Genomic DNA, 19,906 nt, shown 5'->3' on the forward strand with positions numbered 1-19,906 from the left:
ATGCAGCCAGCTTGGGTTCTATATTTTGCACACAGATGGTCCCTAAGTACCACCAGTAAAGACCCCTGAGCACAGAGCCAGGAATAAATCCTGAGCATCTTGTGGTATGGCCCAAAGCCACATAAATAAAATCCCTCATACAAACCCTCATAATCTAATATTGTCTTTCTTGACTACAATAAACATGCATACATACACGTGACTTTTATGCTAAAACTAGTATTCACTGAAATTCTGGTGGGGACTTTGTAATAATAAAGTGCAAAAAGGTTGTTCCATTTTTTAATTCAAAGATTATATTCCTGATCTGATAGATACGAGCTCTTATGTTTTCTTCTTTTGGGTTGTGACTGCTCTTCAAGAAGCTGATATGAATAGGCAGGTAACTAGTACAGGAGAATTTTCTTAAATACCTTTAAATCAAAGAAGAAATCATAGAAGAAAATACAGGTCATTAAATGAAAGCTTGTCAAAAGTTATGATTAATTGCCTCATTTTCATTTTATTATCCTTATAACCCAATAAAATGCAGGCAAGAAATATTTTGATTCCTGCCTGTAAAAAATTGTGCAGGAGGAGGGGCCAGAGCGGTGGCACAAAGGGTAAGGCGTCTGCCTTGCCATCACTAGCCTAGGGCAGACACGGTTCGATCTCCCGGTATCCCATGTGGTCCTCCTAGCCATGAGCGATTTCTGAGCGCATAGCCAGGTGTAGCTCCTGAGCGTCACCGGGTGTGGCCCAAAAACCAAAAAAAAGAAAAAGAAAACTTGTGCAGGAATACCGGAGACATACCGCTGATTTAGGGTCTATCCTCAGTAATGAATATGCCCCCCCCCAGTACCACCTGGAGTCGCTCATGAGCACAGCCATGAGTACTCCCTGAGCACCCATTGGATATGACCCAAAAACCAATTTTTAAAAAAAAGTGACAAAAATATGAAGATAATAGTTCTGTCTATATTATCTGTTGATTAGGAAAAACTTAAGTGTTGAAATATGATATGATAATACTTTGTTGAAATATGATATAGACTTAATTTGAGACAAGTTAATAAATTGGTGTTATAATAAAGTAAATCATCAAAGTTTTAAAATTAAAAAGAGAGAGGTAAAGAAAATGGATATTGAAGTATTAATGCTTTATATGCTCTGGGCTTCTCTTCCTGGCTCTGGGATCATTCTTTTTGTTTTGTTTTGTTTTTGTTTTTGTTTTTTTGGGCCACACCCGGTGGTGCTCAGGGGTTACTCCTGGCTGTCTGCTCAGAAATAGCTCCTGGCAGGCACGGGGGACCATATGGGACATGGGGATTCGAACCAACCACCTTTGGTCCTGGATCGGCTGCTTGCAAGGCAAAGGCCGTTGTGCTATCTCTCCGGGCCCCTCAGGGATCATTCTTGGCAGAGCTTGAGGGACCATCTCTGAGTTATTAGGCATCAATCTCATGCCAGCTACGTTCAAGACAACCACTTTACCTGCTGTACTATCTCTCCGACCTCAAAGTCTTAACATTTTTTAAAATCATCTGATATATTATTTCTTCAGTGGTGTCTTTCATTCACTAGTACTTAAATTAACATGTCCTAAACTAGTATGTTCTTTTCTCACAGTAACCTGAATAAAATCTTGAATGCTAATTAGTCATCTTCATGTGATAAGAAATTTATTCTCTGGTTTGGTTTTGGTCTTTGCTGGTTACTTCTCAAGTATTAGAATAGTGACTAAAATGTTTGGGTATATTTTTTGGGTTTTGGGCCATAGATGACAGTGCTTAGGACTTAGACCTGAGCCAGTGCTCAGGGATCACTCCTGGAGGTGCTCAGGGACTATATCGGTTGCTGGGATTGAATCCAGCTCAGCTGATTGCAATGCAAGAACCTTATTCACTGTGCTATCTCTCTGACCTTTTTTTGTGCATTTTAATTTAGAAATAATTTTATTAGGGCCAAAGCAATAGTACAGCAGTTATGGCATTTGCTTTACATGAGTCCAACCTAGATGTGATCCCAAATCCTATAATTTCCTCTGCACCATTAGGAGTGATCCCAGAGTGCTGAACCAGGAGTAACCCCTCAGCACCTTCAGATTTGATCCAAAATAAATAAATAAATAAATTTGAAAACCATTTTATTCACCTTAATCAAAACAGATCAACAGGTTTTTCAGCTGCACAAATTCCCTTCCATTTAGACATTTTTCTTTTTTCTTTTTTTTTTTGGGTTTTTGGTTCACACCCGGCAGTGCTCAGGGGTTACTCCTGGCTCTACACTCAGAAATCGCTCCTTGGGCGCTGGGCGGTGGCACTAGGTGCCTGCCTTGCCTGCGCTAGTCTTGGACGGACCGCAGTTCGATCCCCCAGCGTCCCATATGGTCCCCCAAACCAGGAGCGACTTCTGAGCGCATAGCCAGGAGTAACCCCTGAGCGTCACCGGGTGTGGCCCAAAACAAACAAAACAAACAAACAAACAGAAATCGCTCCTGGCAGACTTGGAGGACCATATGGGATGCCGGGATTGGAACCACCGTCCTTCTGCATGCAAGGCAAACACTCTACCTTCATGCTATCTCTCCGGCCCCCCGTTTAAATATTTTCCAATAAATATTATAGATGTATTTTTTTTATATCTTTCTTTGGTTTTCGTTACAGTTTCTGAACCACACCTAGCAGTGCTCAGGGCTTACAATTAGCAGTGCTCAGGGATTACTCAGAATCCCAGGGTTTATGGGATTCTGGGAATTGAACCTGACAGCACAGTGGTAGGGCATTTGCCTTGCACATGGCAACCCAGGACAGACCCAGGTTTAATATCCAGCATTTCATATGGTCCCCTAAGCCTGCCAGGGCCGATTTCTGAGCACAGAGCCAGGAGTAACCTCTGAGTGCCGCCAGGTGTGGCCCACAGATGGAGTTTTAAGTTAGATCTCTGGCAGCTGCTTCAGGTGTGTTCTTTGGGTTCTATCAGTGTGATCCCTGATGCTACAACCAAGTTTTTATGATCCTCAGCAGCCCACAACCACGACCAAGAAAATAACCCCCACTCATAGCCCAACATAAGAATAATAAAACTATGTGAGAGGCATTATACTCAGTTTCAACTGTATCAGGGTTCATTGCCCATAACCTCTGTATTGTTCAAGGGCCTACTGTATATTTCATTTTAATTTTAACTTATTATCCTTGATTTCCATGACAGGTTTGAGTGACATTTCTCCATCTACAAGCTTACCACCCCTGGTCGAAGGCCAACTACGCTGCTTTCTGAAACTTACTATTAATAGAGTCATATGGAAGATTGCAAAGCCTCCTGCTTGTGTACTCGTTCGAGTACGATGGTGGGGAGAAACAACAAATGGAACCCTCTTTTGTCCCAGGGATGCTCTGCAGACAGAGCCAAAAGTTGTGAGAACAACAACACGTTATGCTATTCGCTGTGGTCCAAAGCAATTTACCTCATACCTTACAGGTGTGTTTTTGTCTGTGTATTTCTCCTGTAGGCCTAATAAGAATCTTGAAGTATGTTGTTAGTAATAGGTGTTATTGTGGGTTTTTTGTTAATTGACATTGTTAATTGGTAAGGAGTGAATAGCCACTTTTTTTTTAATTTATACACCTTGGTTACAGGGTTGTTCATAATACAGGTTTTTTTTCTTTACAAATATAGTTGTTCATGATTGAGTGCAGGCATATAATGTACAACGCCTTCAGTGCACTTTTCCTACCCTGCCACCAGTGTCCCCAGTTTCCCTCTCACTCTCCCTGATGCCTTCTCTTTTACCTATTTTCCCCCCATACCCCTTCTTCTTCTGGAGCATGCATTTTACTTTTCTCTTTCTCATCTTTCTTGACACAGTGGTTTGCACTACTGTTAATGAAGGGGTACCCCTTTCAGCACCCAGTTCTTGTCCAGAAAGATCAGTTCCAACTATCACTTTTGTAGTAGACCCTTCTCTACTCTAACTGCATTCTGCTCTTTGTGACAAGCTTCCTACCATGGTCCTCCTAATTCTCTGGATATCATCCCACAGATGAGTGAGATTATTCTCATATTTATCCCTCTTTCTCTGACTCGTTTCACTCAGCATAATAATCTCTATGTTCATCCATGTATAAGCAAATTTCAAGACTTTATTTTTCCTAATAGTTGCACATATTCCCTTGTGTAGCTATACCACAGTTTCTTTTTCTTTTCTTTTCTTTTCTTTTTTTTTGTTTCATTTGGTTTTGGTTTTGGTTTTTGAGCCACATCCTGTTGTGCTTGGGTTACTCCTGGCTCTGCGCTCAAAAATAACTCCTGGTGGACTCGGGACCATATGGGATGCAGGAAATTGAACCCAGGTCTGTCCCAGGTTTGCCACATGCAAGGCAAATTCCCTACCACTGCTATTGCTCCAGCCCTGTACCACAGTTTCTTCAGTTTCTTTAGCTACTCATCTGTTGTCAGGCACCTGGATTGTTTCCAGATTCTGGCTATTGTAAAAGTGCTGCGACAAACATGGGACTGCAAAGTCCATTTTTGTATTGTTTTTGTATTTCTTTTTTTTTTTTTTTTGGTTTTTGGGTCACACCCTGTGACGCTCAGGGGTTACTCCTGGCTATGTGCTCAGAAGTTGCTCCTGGCTTCTTGGGGGACCATATGGGACGCCGGGGGATCGAACCGCGGTCCGTCCTAGGCTAGCGCAGGCAAGGCAGGCACCTTACCTCCAGCGCCACCGCCCGGCCCCCTGTTTTTGTATTTCTAAGGTAGATCTCTAGTAGTTGCCACTATTTATTGAGTGTATACTATACAGTACACTAACAATTGATATATGCTTTTTTTTTTTTTTTGGTTTTTTTGGGCCACACTCGTTTGATGCTCAGGGGTTATTCCTGGCTAAGCACTCAGAAATTGCCCCTGGCTTGGGGAGACCTTATGGGACGCCAGGGATCAAACCACGGTCCTATCCTTGGCTAGCGCTTGCAAGGCAAACACCTTACCTCTAGTGCCACCTCACCAGCCCCGATATATGCTATTTCTAATCATAATAATCCTGCAATCTTTTCTGTCTTTCTTTGGACAGTGGAATTAGAGTTTAGCAAAAGGAAATGAATACTATATTATGTTTTACAACAGGGATTTTAATTCCACAGTAAAAAAGGAGATTAGAAACCTTATTACATGTAGTAAGTTATTTGTTTGAAGAAGTAATGGTTGATGAAGCAACAGTGGTAGACTTTATAGTAGTTCCAACTTTTAGCCTAGTTTTTTTTTTGTTTTGTTTTTGTTGTTTGTTTTAGTTTTAAAGCTGAGAGTGCTTAGAAATGTTACATGAGTTCTCTTAGCCCCGTTGCTATACTTAAATTGGGCCAGAAATTACTGTGGTAGGATTATTAAGAGAATTAATGGGGCCAGAGAGATAGCACAGCGGCGTTTGCCTTGCAAGCAGCCAACCCAGAACCCAAGGTGGTTGGTTCGAATCCCAGCGTCCCATATTGTCCCCCATGCCTGCCAGGAGCTATTTCTGAGCAGATAGCCAGGAGTAACCCCTGAGCACCACCAGGTGTGGCCCATAAACCGAAAAAAAAAATAAAGAGAGAATTAATGGAACAAAAGAAAGAAGCTGTCAGATCAGAAAGATAATACAGTAATTAGAGCATTTGCCTTACTTGTGGCCCAGCCGGGTTCAATATCCAACACCCTATAGAATCCCCTGAGCATCTTTAGGAGTGGTCCTTGAGTGCAGAGTCAGGAGTAAACTCTGAGCACCACTGGGTTTGACCCAGAAATGAAAAGTAAAACAAAAAAAAAGATCCTAGCTGTTAGTCAATAGCTAACAGTTCATGTATGCAGGACATTTTATAGTTTTAAAAGGCACTAGTCCAGCCTATTCATTCATATGATTGCACATAATTTCCTTAAGTAGATGATACATCTGAAACTAGGAAGATTTCAAGTGATAGTATAGCATGTAAGGCTCTTGCTTTGCATTTGGCCAACCAAAGCTTCATTCTGGCAACCCATGTGGTTCGCAGAGCCTCGCCAAGAATGTTCCCTGAGTTCAGAGCCAGGAATAAGTCCCTGAGCACTACCGGATGTGGTAAACCCCCATAAAAGACATGATATGTTAAGTATGCTACCATCTTTAACAACCCTTAAGCTACTCATGAAAAAATCCTGTGCTATATGCTTTAAACATTTAGTACCTATCTTCCTCACACAACTCTGACATAGGAACTACTATGCCTGTTATGAAGACAACTGCAGCCTACCCATAAAGTATATGAAAATTGAAACCAGGATATAATCACATATCTTTTCATTCTAAATCCTATGCTCCCTTTACAGCAGAATTAAACAAAAGGTAAAAATGAGCCATTCTCTTAAGTTTGGTAAGAAAATAATCAGGGGGCCGGGCGGTGGCGCTGGAGGTAAGGTGCCTGCCTTGCCTGCGCTAGCCTAGGACGGACCGCGGTTCGATCCCCCGGCGTCCCATATGGCCCCCCAAGAAGCCAGGAGCAACTTCTGAGTGCATAGCCAGGAGTAACCCCTGAGCGTCACAGGGTGTGGCCCAAAAACCAAAAAAAAAAAAAAAAAAAAAAAAAAAAGAAAATAATCAAAGGTTATACTGTTCTGAAATAATTACGCTGAATATGCATGCAGTCGACTTTGCCTATCATTACGCCCATGGTGATACTAAAGGTAGATGACTATTGAAGACTGTGGTTGACATTTTTTCCATTCTTTTAAGTGCTCTTAGCATCTCCATTTGCCAAATACAATATAGGGGTATAGTTCCAGAAAGTAGGAACCAGTCCTTTATCTAATTCAAAATTTATAAAGATAAAAATAAAAGAAATCAGAGTTTTTACCAAACTAAAATAAAAATTAAAACTCTTTTTTTTTTTTTTTTTTTTTTTGGTTTTGGTTTTTGGGTCACACCCGGCGGTACTCAGGGGTACTCCTGGCTGTCTGCTCAGAAATTGCTCCTGGCAGGCACGGGGGACCATGTGGGACACCGGGATTCAAACCAATCACCTTTGGTCCTGGATCGGCTGCTTGCAAGGCAAACGCTGCTGTGCTATCTCTCCGGGCCCAAAATTAAAACTCTTAAGGTATTTGTTTGTTTGTGGCCACACCCAGTGACACTCAGGGGTTACTCCTGGCTAGGCGCTCAGAAATCACCCTCTGGCTCAGAGGACCATATGGGACGTTGGGGGTTCAAACCATGGTCTGTCCTAGGTTAGCGCATGCAAGGCAAACACCCGACTGCTTGCGCCATCCTTCCGGCTTCTCTTAAGGTATTATTTTTTATTAAATTCTTAGTATGCTAAATATTTCGATTCAGTACTCCATGCAAGGTATATAATTAGCAGAAACTTTTGATCTTGGGTTCATTCTCTCTCAACTCTAAAATGGTTGGTGAGCACATGATTTGCTGAAAATAAAATGACTTTTTAAGTGAAAGAGATTTTTAGGGGATTAAAGTTTTAGTACAGTGGGTATTGTGCTTCCCTGTATGCAACCCACCCAGATTCTATATCCAGCATTCCATATGTCTCCAAAGACCCACCAGTGTGATTTCTGATTGCAGAGCCAAAAATAAGCCCTTAGCACTGCTGAGTGTGGCCAAAACCAAAGTTTTTTAAATTAAAAAATTAGAAAGTTTTCTAGCATGTTGTCTTCTGCTCATTTCCAAGAAAATTAATTTAAAAGTCTATGTGTATTGTGATTTTTCTGATTAGATATGGCTGTGCTGGTGCTAGAAGTTATCACCAAGCATGATCATCTTCCAGTTGGTAGAGTTCATATCAGTGGACTAGCCCAGCTTTCTCCAACCCATCACATCAATGGACTTTTTACCATTATCTCACCAACATCTAAGAAACTTGGAGAACTCCAGGTAAAAGAATTTCAATTCTTTGCTACATAGAACAAAACCTTTAGGGCAGGACTAGTTCGTTTTTAGAGTAATAAGATACATGATTATTACATACCTTGCTAACTCTTACTTCTTTCCTTTGTTCATGTTTTTACAGAAAAATTTCGAATGCCCTTATTTTATGTATCTAAATCCTCTGAACATTTTCTCTTTCTGCTTTGGAAGGATGAGGGTGATTTGGGAGCCACATCTGGCAGTGCACAGGGCTGATTCCTAGCTCTGCTTTCAAGGACCACACCTACTGGGGCTCGAGGGGCCACATGGGGTACCAGGGATCAAATTTGGGTTGGCCATGTGCAAGGCAAGTTCTACTTGCTGTACTATTGCTCAAAACACTTTTTTGCTCAACTCAAGTCCCAGAAGTCAGTCACAGCTCCTATTGCATTTATCATTTGTGTTTCCCTATTCTCATTCTTTTTTTTTTTTTTTTTTTTTTTTTTTGATTTCTGGTTTTTGGGTTACACCCGGCAGCGCTCAGGAGTTACTCTTGTGTCTATGCTCAGACATCACTCCTGGCAGACTCAGGGAACCATATGGGATGCCGGGATTTGAACCACTGTCCTGCATGCAAGGAAAATGCTTTACGGCCCCCCAATTCTCATTCTTAAGTTCATAAGTAATACTACATACATATATAATCAGTATTCAATTATAATTCTGTATGGTGTCAAAAATTGTATTAGTGGTCTCCCTTCAATTGTTCCTGTTAGTTTCTAAATTCCTAAAGCTGAATAATGTTTTCTACTTTTTGGGTTTTCCCACAGTTTCCAATATAGTTCTAAGCAATAATAACCTGTTTTATTCTTTCTATTTTGTTTTATTTGGAATTACTCCTGCTCTGCCTTCAGGGATCACTCCTAGTTATGATTAGGGGGCAATATGTGATGCCAGGGATTAAATTCAGATTTAATCTTGCAAGGCAAGAATTCTACCCCCGCATTAACTATTTCCCTGGTAGATAGAAGAAACAAATGTAAAGCAGTGTCTTACCTAAGGGAGACTCTTTCAGGATACTTTCTATAGAATTCTAAATATTTATATCTCCTAGAAATTTTATTAGTTTTATACCTTTTATTCTAAAATATTTTTATTCAAAAAATTTATAGAGCCTTATATATATAAGAAAATCATTTGAAAAGCTGGAACAAAAAAACAATAGATAAAAGAACCTATTATAGTACCACAAGCATGTATTGAAGTAAAGAAGAGTTCAGAAAGAACTAATAATGCTTGATGAAAGAATTTAGCATTTTCTTTATTGTCATATATTGTATGTGTGTATATACATATATACATTGTATGTTCAATTGAATAGTCACACTGATTTCAGTGAAATGAGTCTGAAATGCTAAGAATTATTTCACAATTGTATACATTTGCATTAAACCTGACAAATCTGACATTGTTTCAAGTCATAAAAATTACATATAATTGAGGCTTAGAGAGATAGTACAGCAGGCAGAGCACAAAACCAACCCTATTCAATCCCTGACACCTCATATGCTTCTCTGGATTGGTAATTGAGAACAGAATTAAGAGTTAAGATATCTGGGCCTGGAGAGATAGCACAGCGGCGTTTGCCTTGCATGCAGCTGATCCAGGACCAAAGGTGGTTGGTTCGAATCCCAGTGTCCCATATGGTCCCTCGTGCCTGCCAGGAGCTATTTCTCTATTTCTTTTTTTTATTTTATTTTTTTTAATTTTTTTTTATATTTCTCTATTTCTGAGCAGACAGCCAGGAGTAACCCCTGAGCACCGCCGGGTGTGACCCAAAAAAACAAAACAAAACAAAAAAAGAGTTAAGATACCTTAGCACCTCCAGGTATGGCTCAGAAAACAAACAAAACTCTGGAAACACATTTTGAAAATTTTTTTTGGTGGGGAGCTTTTGGGCCACACCCAGCACTGCTCAGAGGTTACTCCTGACTTTGCACTTAGAAATCGCCCTGGCACACTCAAGGGACCATATGGGATCCCGGGAATTAAACCCGGTCTGTCAAGGTTGGCCCAGTACAAGGTGAACGTCCTATCACTGTGCTATTGTTCTGGCCCTCGTTAAACTTTATGTTATTCCATTCTTCCCTTACTTTTTTCCTGGTTGTAAGGATCAGAGGTTGCACAGACATGGTTGCAGTGCTGATATACATGTACTTGTTGGATATCACACTCTATTTGTGGTGCTTGCATACAATCTGGTTGCAGTGCTATCGGGGTCACTCATTTGTTTGTGGAGTCTGCATATGCTTTTTTGATGTACCAGAGATTACAGACTTCTGTGGAGGATGGTGGGGACTATTTCTGAGCACAGAGCTAGGAGTAACACCTAAGTGCTGCCGAGTGTGGCCCCAAAACAACAACAACAAAAAAATAGAAATCCTACAGAACTCCATGACAGGATTGGCACAAAAGTGAGCCCCATGAACTATGATTGGGGAGAAGCATGAGTTAGTTGGATGAGGATGAATGCTGGGGTATTTTGGGTTTCATATGTGCAATCATATATGGTTCCATATTTGGAGTGGATAGCCCATGGACTGGCAAAAATTGCTATAACAATATCCTGATTTTTTTTACCTCAGTTGCCTTCTGCCTGATCTGTCTTTTTCATATTTAAGATTTTAAAGTCAAATATTTGTATTTCACTTTTAACAAATATGACATTAATTAAACCTGACAAATCTGACATTGTTTCAAGTCATAAAAATTACATGTAATTGAGGCTTAAAGAGATAGTACAGCAGACAGAGCACAAGGCACTCCTTTCTTGCCTCTTTCCTAAGCTCAGACTGCTTTTTTTATTTTTCCCATAGCAACCATAATATATCTGGTATCTCAGAATTTACCATTTCATATTAAATTTCTTCAAGTTCTCAGGGCCAGAGCCATAGGTACAGAGCCATAGGTCAGGTGCATGCCTTGCATGCAGCCAACCCGGGTTTAATCTCTGGCATCACATATGGCCCCTGAACCCCACCAGGATGATCCCTGAGCACAGAGTGAGGAAGTAAATTCTGAGCACCTCAGGGTATGCTACCCCCCAATATTTTTTTTTTTTGCTTTTATTTTTGGGCCACACCCGGTGATGCTCTTCAAGGGCTGGAGCAGTGGCGTGGAGTGGTAAGACGTCTGCCTTGCCTGCATTAGCCTAGGACGGACTGCTGTTTGATGCCCCATATGGTCCCCCCAAGCCAGGAGCGATTTTTGAGCACATAGCCAGGAGTAACCCCTGAGTGTTACTGGGTGTGCCCCCCCCCAAAAAAAAAGAAAGAAAATTTCTTCGTGTTATATTTGCAATCCTTTGGGTCAGGTTCTATAGATCCTAGTACAGACCTATTATCAACAAATATTTGTATTTTGTCATTGTTGTTACTTGTGAGCCACAACTGGTATGTTTAAGGGCCACAATCACTCTAGGGAAGTCTTGGGACCATCAAGGCCACTATCTGTAATTCTAGGAGCAGTGTATGCAGGTCAGGAATTGAACTCAAATTCCTTGATTCAACAGAGGCATTAAATCCCCATCTGTATTTGGTTATGTGATGGGTGTGTACTAGGTTCCTGGACTTTCTCCTTTCTTCAGGGGTTACTGGTACTATGAGTTTCTTTGACCTTTGAATTCTATTGTGTCTAGTTTAAGTGTGTTTAAATAAAATAGAACTCAACATCTAGCCAGCAAATCACATTTGGTGGGGGAGCGCACACCCTGTGATGATCAGGGGTTATTCCTGGCTATGCGCTCAGAAATCGCTCCTGACTTGGGAGACCATATGGGACACCGGGGAATCAAACCTGGGTCAGTCCTAGGTTAGTGCATGTAAGGCAAATAACTTACCGCTTGCACCACTGCTCTGGCCCCAACCTTTGTGTGTGTGTGTGTGTGTGTGTGTGTGTGTGTGTGTGTGTGTGTGTGTGTGTTTTGGGTCACACCCGGCAGTGCTCAGGGGTTATTCCTAGCTCAGAAATTGCTCCTGGCAGGCACGGGGGACCATATGGGATGCCGGGATTTGAATCAATGATCTCCTGCATGAAAGGCAAACGCCTTACCGCCATGCTATCTCTTCGGCCCCGCCAACCTTTTTTTTTGAACAGGGAAATTGCCAATGTGGGTAGAGGTGAGGTCAGGGGCTGCTCCTGGTGATAGATGAGTAGCCCTGACAATATGGCCCTGATAAAGTTTGGTGCTCAGGTCCACTGATGACATGCTGGAGAGGATAACAGGAAGGCCACCAGGTACTACTCAGGAGGCTATGCAGTCAGTGCCAGTAGTTCATTTCCACACTTTTCACATGCTAAGCATGTGTTCTACCACTTGAATTGTGCCCCTGACCCCAGCAGGTCATTCTTTTTTGAGGAGACAGCTAGGGGCCATATCCAACAGTGCTCAGGGAGCCATGTGATTCTAAGATTGAAACCAGGGCCCCTGCACACAAAGCACATGTCCCAACTTTCAAGCCATTTCCCTGGCTCTCCTGTAAGTCATTCTGATGGAGATCAAGGACATGGCTTTTATTCTTGATTGTTCCTTTGTTTCTAAACTGGTTGCAGTGTTTTGGGCAGGTGATGAATAGCAAGGGAATAGTTTCTGACATTTACATTTGGGCATCAGTGGTTTTATGTGATTGCTGCATAGAGTATTTATTCCACTGCATTCCTGTCATTTGTCTTTGTAGAAAATATTGATGATGAATACATTTAAGGGACTTTATAACATGGTTGAGGAACTAAATTTTCAAGATCCAAGTGTGTTTTATTGAAAGTGTGTCTTAACAGTTTTCTGCATGACTTATTCCATTGGCCTTCCCAGCGACAGCTTTAAAACATCCATCAAACTGCAATCTTCATTTTTTGGTATTAGGTCATTTATCATAATTTTAGTCTCTGTTGCTTACACAATTCCTTATGCTTTCTCTGTTGTTGAAACTGAACTTTTGACATTGCTTTTCTTCTAGTGTGTAATCTTAAATTTCTTTAATGTTGCTCCAGGTTTTATTTTATTCTTTTATTCCCTTCAAGAGGCCTGTTAGTGAATAGATATCTTTTTAATCAAGAAGCTGAGAATGAGGGGCCGGAGAGATAGCATGGAGGTAAGGCGTTTGCCTTTCACGCAGGAGGTCATCGGTTTGAATCCCGGCACCCCATATGGTCCGCTGTGCCTGCCAGGAGCAATTTCTGAGCCTGGAGCCAGGAATAACCCCTGAGCACTGCCGGGTGTGACCCAAAAACCAAAAAAAAAGAAGCTGAGAATGAGATGATAAACTTCAAGGGACACTTTTTCATCATGGTTTATCTCTGTCTTTATCCTATTCCATCTGCAGCCTAGAAATAGTGCTATTCTTCTCAAGTATCTAGCAATAAGGTGCTGTTTATTCTTTTTTTTTTTTTTTGTCCATTAGCATTATTACTCTATAATGCATACAGGTAGTGTGCTCATTAATCCATAGGAAAGAATATGATAGTTTATGCCTTCAAGAATTTCCTAATAAGCTGTGAGTTGCAAATATCTCCACTAAGCTTCTGATTTATTAATACTCAAATTAGAATAAAATACTTTCCTGACTGGGATGTAGAATCACATAACTTTCTTTTTGTTTGTTTGTTTGTTTTTGGTTTTTCGGGCCACACCCGTTTGATGCTCAGGGGTTACTCCTGGCTAAGCACTCAGAAATTGCCCCTGGCTTGGGGGGACCATATGGGACACCGGGGGATCTAACCGCGGTCCTTCCTTAGCTAGCGCTTGCAAGGCAGACACCTTACCTCTAGCGCCACCTTGCCGGCCCCCACATAACTTCTTTATGAAAACTTAGAACAGCTCTGGCCTGCAATAAAATTTTTAATAAATTTACTAGTTATATTTAGAGATACAAAGGAAGCAGAAAACTATAAAGAATATCCATGAACATAGTCGGGTAGACATCTACTTGGACACAAAGTAATTTTCACAGAAAAAATAGTACTAGAGGAAGCTGTGTATACAGAGGAAATGGACATACAGAACCCTGAGTAATTGGTAAATCTAGGAGAGGGATGAAGGAAGGGCACAGCTCAGAAGTATGATTTCTAAGATTTTATCTTATAAAAAATGGGATTCAGGGGCCGGGAAGGTGGCGCTCGAGGTAAGGTGTACCTTGCAAGCGCTAGCATAGGACGGACCGCGGTTCGATCCCCCGGTGTCCCATATGGTCCCCCCAAGCCAGGGGCGATTTCTGAGCTCATAGCCAGGAGTAACCCCTGAGCGTCAAATGGGTGTGGCCCAAAAACCAAAAAAAAAAAAAAAAAAAAAAAAATGGGATTCATTCAATTATATTAAGTAGGGAACTTCTTTTTTTTTTTTTTTGGTTTTTGAGTCACACCTGGCAGCGCTCAGGGGTTACTCCTGCCTCTACACTCAGAAATCACTCCTGCAGGCACGGGGCACTATATGGGATGCTGGGATTCAAACCGCTGTCTTTCTGCATGAAAGGCATGCGCCTTACCTCCATGCTATCTCTCTGGCCCCAAAGCATTTGGGTTTTTTGTTTGTTTGTTTTTTGGGTCACACTTGGCAGCGCTCAGGGGCTACTCCTGGCTCTATGCTTAGAAATCGCCCCTGGCAGGCTTGGGGCACCATATGGGATGCCGGGATTCGAACCATCGTCCTTCTGCATAGTAGGCTGTGCTATCTCTCCGGCCCCAAATAGGGAATCTTTTTTTTTTTTTTTTTTTTTTTTTTTGGTTTTTGGGTCACACCTGGCAGTGCTCAGGGGTTATTCCTGGCTCCAGGCTCAGAAATTGCTCCTGGCAGGCACAGGGGACCATATGGGGCGCCGGGATTCGAACCGATGACCTCCTGCATGAAAGGCAAATGCCTTACCTCCATGCTATCTCTCCGGCCCCCCAAATAGGGAATCTTAAGATGAGTTATATAAGACTAAAGAAAACTTCTGATATATTGCATATCTCTTCCAGGTCTCACTTGCCTTGGAACCTCTGTCAGAAACTTATGACAGCTACAATCCTCTTCCTACCACTGACTTGACAGAAAGTGTGCTTTTATCTGAGCAAGGATTCAGAGAAAATACTGAACCCAACAATATCCAGTGTCTGGTTCCATCAAAGCCTCAAAAGATACCTGGCAACAAAATTGATGGAAAAGAATTAACAGCCAGTAGTAGCCGATCAACTACTCCAAGGTAATTACCACACCTAATGCTAGTTGATCTGTTAGCTAAGTTTGTTTTTAATCATTTCTGTTTTTTATTTGTAGCTGGGTAGGAGACTTCAGTAAGTAAGTAGTAAGTACCTACTATGGTCAGAGTTCGATGATATGTGATAGGTTTAGAAATTAGTAAGAGAGTGACCAGAATGTTAGCACAACAGGTAGAGCATTTGCTTTGCACACAGCCAACCCAGCATCCAGCTGAGTGTGGCCCAAACATTAAAAATAAAATTAGTAAGAGAAATCTGCGTTTGAGTTGCTCACAGACCAGAGTTCAACAGAGACAAATAAATGTGATTAAATCATATCTAGACGCCATGGCAAAAAGGAGACTATTTATAATTAATTTATTTAAGCACTGTGGTTACAGAATTTTTTATAATTGTGTTTTGGTCAAAGAATGTACATAACCCTTCACCAGTATACATTTCCTGCCACCAAAGTCCCCAGTTTCCCTCCTACCCACCCATCTCTGGGGTAGGCATTTTGCTTCTCGCTCACTCGCTCACTCCTTTTGGACATTGTGGTTTGCACTATTGTTAATGAAGGGGTACCATGCATATCACTTTATCCTCTTTCAGCGCTCAATTCTTTTTTTCCCTTTTTTTTTATTTTTGGGGTTTTTTAGTTTTGGGATTACAATCAGTGATGCACAGGGATTACTTTGGCTCTGCGCTCAAAATCGCTCCTGGCAGGCTTGGGGGACCATATGGGATGCCGGGGATTGAACCCAGGTTGGCTGCATGTAAGGCAAATGCCCTACTTACTTGCTAGCACTCTAGCACCAGCACCCAGTTTTGTCCAGAGTGATCAATTACAATTGTCACCATCATAATGGACTCAGAGAAGAGTAGAGAAACTCTAACTGCACTCACCACTCTTTGTAGCAAGCTTCCTTCCTTCCATGGACTGGTCCTCCTGGCCCTCACTCATCTCTTTTGTCTCTAGATATTATTACCATACTGAGGATTATTTTGTGAAATAAAATGGAAAAAATAGGTTTTGATTTAAATTGTTATTTAGAAAGCATTCACTTTGTGTCAGACTCAGTTCAGAGCTCTTATTTCATTGTTTCTTTTTAACCTAAACCATACAACTTGGGTAAACTATTTTATTTGGGTGACAGTAGAGATGTAGCTCAGTGATGGAGCACTTGGCTTGCATATGTGAGATCCCAAGCATCATTTTAAAAAAAGATGTATTTTTGGAGGTGAAAAACAGATTTATAAAGCCTCTCCTACTCTGCTATAAGTCACTGATCCACTATCTTTCTCAGAAAAGCAGAATGTTACCATCATGTCTTATATGCTACTAAAATTCTCCCTTTCCTTAAAAACAGGGGAAAGGATCACTTGTACTTTGCAGAGAACTCTGATACAATAAAAGACTCTTCCTTTGGACTACAGCACCATCTTAATTCAGAAAAGAGCTTAGAGTCTATGATTCTAAAAGGCAAAGTCCCACAAAAGCAGATGTCCCTTCTCAACAGTCCTGAATTACAGCCTCAAATTAGTTCAGTCACCAAGAGCCACAGTGAATCATGTGTTCTTTCTTCAAACAATCCGCCTACTAAGGACCTGCTTTCAGGTATGTATACATTTGTGAATTCAGAGTGAGCTCTGTTGATTAGAATTACTCTGCTCATTAGCCAGTGTACAAAGAGACGAAAAACTACTGTTTAAATTAAATGACAAATAAAGTGAGTAATCTTAGAGTCCAGAGTCACCATTCTAAAGCAGCTTCTGATTAACTTTATGTGCTTTATTAGAAGTTCAAGGAAGAAAACAGTTAGAGCCTGGATATGGGATGAAAACTTGTACTGTAGATAGTTAATAGTGTTCTCCTTTCCCAAATAATTCAGGATCTCATCTTTTACATTATAAATGACATTTACTTTGCCACTGTGCACAGTTTACTGCCAAATCCATTCCTCATTCTGAAAACTATTGATTTCAGGTGAACATCCAATGCACAGCAATTACTGATCTTCATTTTGAAAATTAAATATGATCTTTGATCCAATTGTAATAGAAAGGAGTCAGTTTACCTATGTAAAGGATTAGACTGTGAAATTATGAAATTAAGAAGCAAATAAGGGTTGTGTGGAAGGCCTGGAGCAGTCGTAGGGCATTTTCTTGCACACAGCCAATCCATCTTTGATCCTCAAAATCCCATATAGTCCTCCAACACCATCAGCAGTGATCCCTGAGCACAAAGCTAGGAGTAGCCCCTGTGTACTGCCAGGTGTCACCCAAAAATAAACAAAAAGAAGCAAATAAAGGAGCTGAATAGACAGTACAGAAGGTATGGCCCAGTTATAGTCCCCCCACCCCATAGAAAAACAGCAACAAATAAAAACAGCAAGTAGAATCTGAAATTAACTTCCTCATATTAGAGTTGTATTATGGATGCACTTGAAGTGTCTTCCTGTGATTAATAACTCAGCCATATTGTGTTTATCCTCACAAGCAAAATTTCCAAAGTAGAATCTCTACAACATCATTAGAAAGTCTTTTAAAGGGGCCGGCGAGGTGGCGCTAGAGGTAAGGTGTCTGCCTTGCAAGCGCTAGCCAAGGAAGGATTGCGGTTAGATCCCCGGTGTCCCATATGATCGTCCCCCCCCCCAAGCCAGGGGCAATTTCTGAGCGCTTAGCCAGGAGTAACCCCTGAGCATCAAACGGGTGTGGCCCGAAAAAAAAAAAGATATTTGCGGCCGGAGAGATAGCATAGAGGTAAGGCATTTGCCTTTCATGCAGAAGGTCGGTGGTTTGAATTCTGGCTGGTCCCCTGAGCCTGCCAGGAGCGATTTGTGAGTGTAGAGCCAGGAGTAACCCCTGAGTGGTGCCAGGTGTGACCCATAAATCAAAAAAAAGAAAGAAAGGAGAGAGAGAGAGAGAGAGAGAGAGAGAGAGAGAGAGAGAGAGAGAGAGAGAGAGAGAGAGAGAGAGAGAGAGAGAGAGAGAGAGAGAGAGAGAGAGAGAGAGAGAGAGAAAGAAAGAAAGAAAGAAAGAAAGAAAGAAAGAAAGAAAGGAAAGAAAGAAAGAAAAGAAAGAAAGAAAGTCTTTTAAGTAACTATTCAGTTACATAATATACATTAGTAAGGATATTGTGTTTGTTGTGAAGCTCATCACTGTGCTCAGGATTGAAGCCTAGTTCTGTCTGTACTCAGAGATCACTCCTGGCTAGCCTCAGAGAACCTTATGTAGTGCCAGATATTAAACCCATGTTGGCATGTGCAAGGAAAGCACCCTATTCACTATACTCTCTCTGGCCTTCCATTTACGTATATATTTATTTTACTGTTAACAGTTGGTTGTGCTCTAGGCATATCCCAGACCCTGTGCTCAGGGATCATTCTTACAGGGTTCAGGGATATAGTATCAGGGTCACTGAACCCAAAACAACTTTCTGCATAAAAGGCAAATTGCCTTACCTTCTATACAAAGAATTTTTTTCAATGAAGAAAACATTGTTTATATTTTCCTTTTTTCATGATGTCTTATGATCTATTGTATAAAATTTACTCTACAATTTAACTTAAAGATTTTGGGGCGGGGGTTTTCCACATTTTTGCGGCCATGCCTAGCCATGCTATACACTTACTCCTGGTTTAGCTCAGGGATTACTTCTGGTGGGCTCTGAGAACCATATGGGCTACCAGGCATAAAACCTGGGTCAGATGTATTCAACTGCTAAAACTTTCATTTTAATCTATTAATTTTAAACTTTAATAAAATTTAAGACTATGTTAACAAGAAAGAAAATTATATTCCAAATCACACCTAGAATATTTGTGTATACCTAGGTTCCAGACTTTGAAAAATTCACTGATAAATTGCTCAATGCCTACAAAATATCTAAGTGCAAGGGGCACAGGTTTAAATTTTAAAAGCTAAAAATTCCTGATTTAAGAATCTTATTCCTGGGGTCAGAGAGATAGCTTGGAGGTAAGGCATTTGTCTTTCATGCAGAAGGTCATTGGTTCGAATCCCGGCATCCCATAGGGTCCCCGAGCTTGCCAAGAGCAATTTCTGAGCATAGAGCCTGGAGTAATCCCTGAGTGCTGCCGGGTGTGACCCAAAAAAAAAAGAGTGTGTTGGCCAGCTATTTGAAACTAAATATGCCAGGCCAAACCAAGAGGCTACCAATGTGAACTTCAAGTAAGACGAATTGAAATGTTTAAAGGTACACAAGACAGATTGTGGCTTGACCTGTGCAAAGAGAGAAAGAGCTGCCTTAGTAGGCAATAAATTCTACCATCATTCTTCATCACTAGAAATAGGCATGAACTAATAATCTTTTGATGGAACAATATAGACTACACTAAATATTGACAGTTGGCTCAGATCTTTAAATGTCTCTTCCAACTACAAGATTCTGGAGGACAAAGATTAAGTGAGCCTCTTTAGTAGGTCTAGAGCTGAGGCAATAGGTGGGAGGGATTTGGCAAATACATAAGCCTCAATAGCTTTCTGGCCCTATTTAGGGCAAGAAAATGGGGTTCAAAGCTAATTCAAATAACCAACTAGTATTTATAAAGTAATAACCACATACCCTGCTTCTAAAGGATGGAGGTATGGTATAGAGAACAGGGAATTGGGTCAAAAACCAGAATTTGTATTCTTCCCAGTGTTTAGCATGTTTTGAGCACAAGAGTAATACCTGAACACACACCCTGAAATAAGCCCTGAGCTCTGGTAGGTGTGGCCTCAAAAAAATAAAAACGGGCCAGAGCAATAGCACATTGGGGAGGACATTTGTCTTGCATGTGACCGACCCAGCTTCTAACTCCAGGA

General features: G+C 41.1%; 1 protein-coding gene across 2 annotated transcripts in view; it reads left to right on the forward strand.

Annotated features, from left to right (window-relative positions):
- Positions 1-19,906, forward strand: part of C2CD3 (C2 domain containing 3 centriole elongation regulator) — a 132,161-nt gene that overhangs the window by 1,034 nt on the left and 111,221 nt on the right. For both annotated transcript variants that reach the window (XM_049780242.1, XM_049780243.1), the window contains exons 2-5: positions 3,193-3,462; positions 7,719-7,876; positions 14,861-15,084; positions 16,450-16,697. In XM_049780242.1, coding sequence (XP_049636199.1) covers positions 3,193-3,462; positions 7,719-7,876; positions 14,861-15,084; positions 16,450-16,697 — 900 coding nt within the window. The remainder of the gene's footprint in view (positions 1-3,192; positions 3,463-7,718; positions 7,877-14,860; positions 15,085-16,449; positions 16,698-19,906) is intronic.

This window comes from Suncus etruscus, chromosome 9 (assembly GCF_024139225.1).
Source record: "Suncus etruscus isolate mSunEtr1 chromosome 9, mSunEtr1.pri.cur, whole genome shotgun sequence".
Taxonomy (NCBI): Eukaryota; Metazoa; Chordata; class Mammalia; order Eulipotyphla; family Soricidae; genus Suncus; species Suncus etruscus.